The following is a 7,663-nucleotide window of genomic DNA, read 5'->3' on the forward strand; positions in this document are numbered from 1 at the left end:
CGCAGATAGCCCTCGTGTAGCTTTGCGCAAAATTCCAAAACAAACAAATTCATCATGTACTTGCAATTAGTTAAGGTTTTTGTTATTGTAATTATTTGTATTCTTCATTGTTAAAAAGGTTGTTAATTATTATGTTTTGGTATTTTGTTAAAGAATAGCATAATCTGTTTGTGTGTAAGTGACTAAAGGAACCAGAGAAGTTTATATCCCTTAATCAGTACATGTATTTAGATTTTAATGGTTTTAAAATTAAATTATTATTTGGCTTGAGGACAAGCCTGAAATAAAGGAGATAGGAAAAGTATGATATGTAAGCATACCATGGGTTTTCTATTTTCTTATATTGATATAGTTTTATTCTACATTTACCAGTTGCACATAATCTGTAACACTGTAGAAGCAGTTACAAGTACAAGAATGTTTGTTGTACCATACTTACCGGCCCACAAAGTGTAACACTCCAATGTTGCTGCAGCTAATGATATCCAGACCTCTGCAGCAAGAAATACCACAGACTTTGTACAACACAAAGACTGGTGGGCACCAAGGTGTAACCCACATTTGTGTTAAAACTTGATGGAAATTATTTTGGCCATGTGTAAGTCAAGATGTTCAGCATTGGTAAAAACACTATATGGAATGCACCACTCAAAGAAAACACTGGTCAAGACAGGATAAACTTCAACAGAGAATTGTTGGGTCTCCTCTGCATAGGACGGTTCAGTATATCGCTGGGCAGCTCCTAGAAGCTGCAAGAAGTAATCACTACATATTCTTTGTCATAGACGATTTCACAAAGTAGGACAGGTATGTCCATTGATCAATGTGCTAGCACAAACCATCGTGAATGTGTTAGCCAAAAACTGGATAGCATGATTCAAAGTATGGGAGAGATCAATTTGGAAAAATGACCTAACTTCAACGTTTGTTGTGGTAAAGGATTTTACTTCACATTATCACCCAATTCTGATGGTTTGAGAGAATAAGTAATGTAAACAACCGAGCAGATCCTTGCAAATTTATTCTCAATAGAACTGACTTGAACAAATACTTGTAATATGTAATGATGGCATATAAAGGGGCAGAACAGGGATCAACAGGCTGGTCACTAAACCTACTCATGTTCAGTTGGAAAGTGTTACCCCTATGGACGTGACCTATGGTTCTTCACCACGAAAAGTAATCACTGCCCACAAGAATGTGTGAAGTGGCTTAGATCAATATTGATCAATGCATATTAATTTGCCTTACAACAACTTGGTAAAGTAGCATGGTGACAGAAGATGTATTACAATCAGGTGGTGAAAGAATAGATGTTTTGATGCAGTGACTAGATGTGTGTGTGGTACATGTTAGCTGCATAAAAGCAGCTAGGATCTGGTTGGATTGATCTGTATCTGACACTCCAACAAGGTGGTCCTCTAACATAAGAATTACATGTGAAAGTACTTGGAAAATATCAATAAGCTGCATCAATTTATCACAGTTGGTTAAGCCATTGGTGCACTGGTTTTACCAGGTGTCTGGAGAGAAAGCAATGGATCACAGGAGGACAAGGGGGCTGACTCTAGTCGTCTCGGCTCATCTGATGATGGTGAGAAAACTTTGAACTGGAAACGACTACCAGCTCTCACTGGCAGGGGAAATGCCAATGTCTACCTTTCATCAAAGTGACAACAATTTTTAGGTTAAGCACATGATGATTAACCATCTCTCGCCAGGTAGCCTTTACTGCACATGACACAAGGTTTTAGTGTCTTACATTCAAAATCTTATTAAGCTACACCAATTAGAATAACATAAAATCTTAGCTAATAATCCATATTATAATAGTATACAAGTTTTAAGTTCTTAATTCTACAAGGGAGTATATAAAAAATCCTGAATTTCCACTAGTGTGACCCACGTGACACATTTTGTCTTAGCATGTCATCATCCCTATTTTATCCATCACCCCTGGAAAATGTACGAAATTAAACATAAAATACTCTCTATAAAATCGTTATTGCTCAAACAGACCATAACTTTTATAGCTTTCAATTCTGTTTCGTTACAGAGCAATCAAATAGAAAATCAAATCCTCCTGCCACACCCATCTGTCACATCCTCTTTTTTACAATTCCTTGATAGTTCTCTCTTACGTTTTATTATATTGTTACGACAGCGAAAAAGTTGGGACCACGCGTGTTGGAGTTAATTGGATTATCAGGGGACCTCATGAATGTCTGAGTGTTTGCTAGACGCCCTTTCTTTTAGTATATAAGACTGGCAAAGAAAGCCAGCGATATAGATTGAAGAGATAGATAATTGAGTCAAGCGAACAGTAGGCACTGTAAGTAAAGTGTGTGAATCATTGTGATTTATAATGTGTGTTATAAAGGTTGTTAAGTTTAAAGTGACTGTGGATTTTCTGTGTGTTACAAAAAGTTGTATCGAGAAAGAATAAACTGGTTTAATCAAGAAAGGACTTGTATCACTGAAGTTTCTCGGAAAGAATTTCTACCGGAAATTATCAAACAAGCAGATATATAACAATATATTACCTATAACCAATAAAAAGGCTAGGTTTTCACCTATCGATTGACACATTGTATAACGTTTTGTTGTGAACAAATAATCGTCAATTTCATTCAGAGTAGCAACATCATTCCCGTGGGAAAGTTAAGGACTAGCTTGGATGAATTGACAACAGCTTTTGTCGCATACTTAGAAAGCCAAGAAATTTTGAGAGGTTAGGGAATTTGTCTACCTTTTACATGTTATTATTCTATATGCTTTGGTGCATTATTTAATTAAATAAAATTGTTAAGTGCTTTACTATAATTAATATAAATAATCAGGCTTAACTCTCCTCAACAATGGAAGGCAAGAAAAAATAAGATTGGGTAAACACTTTATATTTTTATTTTCATAATTATTATTATAAAAGTAACTAAAATTAAAAGTACAGATCTTTTTAAGTTTATTTGACTACTTAACAAATAACAGCAGCTGTATAACCATTGACATCCAATCATTTTAATGTAGTCTGTGGTTTATATAGAGCCTCATACTCTACTACACACATACATATACAGTTGCATGCAAGCTGTTGATGTAATTTAATGTTTATATGGCAGGCATGACACATATATCATAGCGACAATAAACTTATTGATGTCGTGTATCATTTGTTTATATATAGGATTCCTTTTGTTATGAGAAATTATTTGATTTGTGGTTCTGGCACAGTGTTATCTGGTGTTTCTCAAGAGCATAGTGTAAGGATTTTGATTTGCTCACAATAAAATATCCAAGTTATTGAAACTGCATGAAATCGACAAACACCAGCATAAATATCATGAAAAAATTATACATATGAGGTGTCTAGCATTTTATATGGTAATGATAGGAATATCCCCAATCAGGCAGACAAAGATGTTTTTAATAAACAAAGTTTTACTTAATAATTTCTTAATGTTGCGCCGTTACAAAATTCAGTAATCCCTCGGAACATATGGACTAATTCCATGTCGAGTTATCAAAATATACAAGTTATTGAGGTAATTTCCTCACACCCTCAAATCAAAATATTTTTTGGCCCAAATAAACAACTATACAATCCGTTGTTTGAAAATAAATTTAATTTTAAAATACATTGGAAACTAACAGCACTGCAGGCCAAGAAAGATGAGGATTCAAGTTTATAGTGCCATGTGGTAGGTGACAGCGGTGATTGTAGGAAGGCTTAACACACTTTGGTAAATACTTTACACTACTTAAACACTTAAAAATTAAAGATTATTTGAATACACTAAATTACTAACTTAGAAATTAAAGATTTATTTATTTACATTAATTTAAATAAATTATTCACTGTCTGAGGACACCTATGGAGGTTTCACTACTAGTAGAAGGAATATTTCGTCTGGGTTTTTTGACAGGGGTTTAAAATAGTCAGATGTTTTCTCCGGGTTGTACTGACGCTTGATGACATCTGCCCTGATATCTCTCAAAGTTGCATGGTGCTGTTCCAAATCATGCAACTGCTCAACTGCCTCCAGTTGCTTGGGAGAATTTGTAAGAACTCTTCTCGCATAGTTAGAAAGCCTGATTATTTTCTAAGGATGCCGAGTTATCAAGGGATTACTATACAGTTTTGAAACGTGCTAGACTGTGTAGAACTCATGTAGCCTCTACCCCATTCCCTACTGCTAGATGGAGGTGCTGTCTGTATGACAACCATGTTGTAGGCCAGAGAAAGTGGTTGAATTGGAGAATATGGTATAAATGCATCATCTGTCCAGTGGTGGCAGATTGGTAAGTATTGCCAGAGGTATCTGTTTGAATGGAGACCCATGATCTATGGATGCGAGTATACGTTAAGTCTGTAGGCATTTTATTTGACAAGTATTTCATTCAAGGTTGTACATGGAAATTACAACCCCCTTTATGCTACACTCTCGGCTGAACTTTTGACAAATTAGAGCTCAATCAGTTTTTATATATGAACTCTGACTTCCGATATTTAAGATAAAGTTTTGGAATCACAATCTGAGTTCTTCTGCAAATCAGCTGCATCTAATATCAGAACCAGGCATCCCCTTTTTCACACAATAATGGACCACTAATTAACTTCAAGTTACGAAATTTCACAACTTATAAATGTGCAGGACTTCATCTACAGTAAGAGGCACGATAGCACTATGGAGAAAGAAAACAAAGGGTTTTTGCTAATGGGAGATGGTCACATGAATAAGGGTTGAAAGTCAACTAAGCAGCAGAGACGTGTATCACTGCCAGCACAGACCATGAAGGTCAAGACTTGCAGGCAGTCTATCCTATTGCAGGGTGTGACACAACTTGAAAAACAACAGACATACGTGTTTATATCTGCAGAGAAACCATTTCACGCTGAAACTGAAGACCTTCCTAGACAAGGGTACATCCTGAGGGGTGGCCAAGTCCCAGGAAGAATAAGGTAAGACAGACTAAAGCTGAACCAAAAAGTGAGATAAAACTATGGCAGACAAGCCAGCAGTGATTCCAGCAAGCCAGACAATTTGCTTACTGTTTGTAGCAGTAAATGAAGAACCTTTGACCTCCAGGGCTGGGACCAGTGAGAGGACTTATCAGAAATATGCCATAGTCATCTCAGGAACTCCACTGAAGAAGAAGCTGAGGGAGACATCCCAGAAGTGGCCAAGAGTGAATCTCCTCAAAAGGCAACCAAAGGTGATTAAGGGCTGGCTCACATTACAACAGATCACAATATTGAAATGCCTGTGCTCTACAACTATGATGAAGATTGGCTAAGGCGAAGAGATACCTCTCCATTGCAATATCAGAGGGAGGTCATATGCCAATGTCAAGAAAGATGTGAAGGGAATGTAAGCAGACCTCAGGGTGGACAATCAAAAGTAGATGTTGAAAACCGTTGGTAGGGCTATGATGAGTGAGTGAAGCCTTGACCTCTTCTATGTGTGAGTGTATATAATATACATCACGAGTGTTAACTTACTACATGAATGATTGGAAAAAAATAAAATAAAAATGGGATGTGCAATTTTTAGTGAACACATATATGTGCATTAGTGGAAAATGGCCAGTCTATATCAACATTTTCCTTTTACATATACATATATATGAAAATAAACCCCTTTTCCTTTAGGATGAAATTAATTTGATTTTAAAGTATATTTTTTACCTTCTTTCTGTCAATAATCATGACCAAGTTAAAGGTTAAAAGTGGATTATATATATATATTTTTTTTTCGTGTTCGTCTGCCCACTACTAAAGTGAGAAGATTAAGGTATATTTTGGTGTTATTGTGAATGCATACTTACAATAGTGTTTTATGTTGTAGTCATTTCATCATCATTTTTTGTTTTTTACTAATGTTTTTATAACTATTATTATTATTATCGTCATTTTGTGATGGCCATTCTTTTTCTTTTTTTGTGTAGTGTTAAAAGGGTTTTCATGACGTTTAAGACTTGTGTGAGTGTTTGAAGAATAAGGTAAATTTAACAAATTTCTAGATAACATTGCAATTTAAAGCTGATTGGATTTAAAGTTAATATTAACTGTTCGCCTGAGGACAAGCCTAAGAGAGAGAGAGATGGAAGGGATGGTACCCAGGTAAACCATGCCTATCTACCATCTGTAATGGTACTTTTTTAAAACTATTAAACTGTTACATTCTTTCATGATGACAACACGTGGTCGAAGGTGTTTAACATTATCTTATTCTAGTTGCCTTAACACTGTTCTTTCATTAGATGACATCTTCTGACTGCAAAGATATTTCAGTCTGTATTTTAAGTCTGAGTAATACTGGTTAGAAATGGAATATCCATTGCTGGCAAAACTATGAAATGAAGCCAACTGACTGTGATAGCTGATCAGCTGTTAGGGAACTTAAGTCACAAGATGATACTGGCTGTTGGACAAAAAGCAAGATGATATTCAAAATCAAGGCACACTTTTAGGTCAAGTTCACTTCTACTTTATCAGGAAAAACTTTTTTCTGCTGCTTGTGCTTGCTGTTGTAGCACTGAATTCCAAGGTAAAGTGCCTTTCAAGAACAAGAATGCTAACTAGCAAGGAGTGAGGACTTTGTCATTTAATGAGTATACAAGATGAGATTTCTTACTTTTTTATTGGCTGAATAAAGATTTTGTTTGTTTATTTAAATTTTCTTGCTTGTTTATTTATAAACAATATGACACAAAAACTCAGTTTAAAAACTTAAATCACAAGAAAGCTCGTAATTTTTCTGGAGAAATCTGCCATTATTGCAGAACATTCTGTAAAGCAGTCATCAATAAATCAATTCCAAACTGAAAATACCACATTTTTAAACTATTATTAGGCCTTTTAATGTTTGTTTATAACTGCTCAGAGTCCTCGATATGAGACTAAAAGATATAATTCACTTACAACTTTACTGGAAAGCAAAATATTAGTCTTAGGAAGTGCTAATCATTAAATTCAGCTTATATTTTGAAAGTCTTTATAACATATTCTATTGCCAGATTTATTGTGCAGTTTGTTACATATGCACTGGTTTGCTCTTGGAAGGTACATGACAGTATTAAACTTTTTTGTGTCTAAAACCAGTTTCTCAGAAAAATAAGCACTTAACAGACAATGTAACTGGCTTGTGTTTTCATTTTATGTAACTAATATGTTAATTTGTGATTAATTGGTATGTCCCTAGAGTTATCACAGTTTCACTGTGACTTGATTCAAAAAATGATAGTACTTGAATTCCAAGAAACCTGTACGGTTATCTAAACTTTTTTTAATTTCTACTATTTCTATAGAGGTTCTACATGCCAATTTAATAAACCAGTGTAACAAAAGTAATAATAAAAAACAAAATGCTTTTTTAATATTATGAAAAAAAAAGAAGCATCATAACCAAGAAATGTTGAAGATATGGACAAAAATTTTACAATCAGTTTATTAAAAAAAAAAGTCAAATAAATATCTGCATTTCACCCTTCTTTTTTAGTCCTAATTATGTAAAGTTGCATCTGAAAAAGGAAAAGGGTATATATATATATATATATATATATATATATACACACACACACACACACACACACAAGTAATAAATCGTACCTAACTAAATACAATAATAGTACTTAACACTATTACTTACTAGTAGGTAAGGTT

The 7,663-nt window shown here is 34.5% G+C and overlaps 1 protein-coding gene across 9 annotated transcripts in view; it reads right to left on the reverse strand.

Moving 5' to 3' along the window:
* The window catches only part of LOC106468018 (mitotic spindle assembly checkpoint protein MAD2B-like), a 68,343-nt gene that overhangs the window by 11,336 nt on the left and 49,344 nt on the right, over nt 1-7,663 (reverse strand). For 7 of the 9 annotated variants that reach the window (XM_022396313.1, XM_013928415.2, XM_013928414.2 and 4 more), the window contains one exon: nt 7,312-7,521. The exons of the other annotated variants lie outside the window; for them this stretch is intronic. In XM_022396313.1, coding sequence (XP_022252021.1) covers nt 7,483-7,521 — 39 coding nt within the window. In that variant the 3' untranslated portion in view covers nt 7,312-7,482. Of the gene's footprint in view, nt 1-7,311; nt 7,522-7,663 lie in introns of those variants that run through there. 9 annotated transcript variants of the gene reach the window in all.

Source organism: Limulus polyphemus, unplaced genomic scaffold (genome assembly GCF_000517525.1).
Source record: "Limulus polyphemus unplaced genomic scaffold, Limulus_polyphemus-2.1.2 Scaffold2833, whole genome shotgun sequence".
NCBI lineage: Eukaryota > Metazoa > Arthropoda > Merostomata > Xiphosura > Limulidae > Limulus > Limulus polyphemus.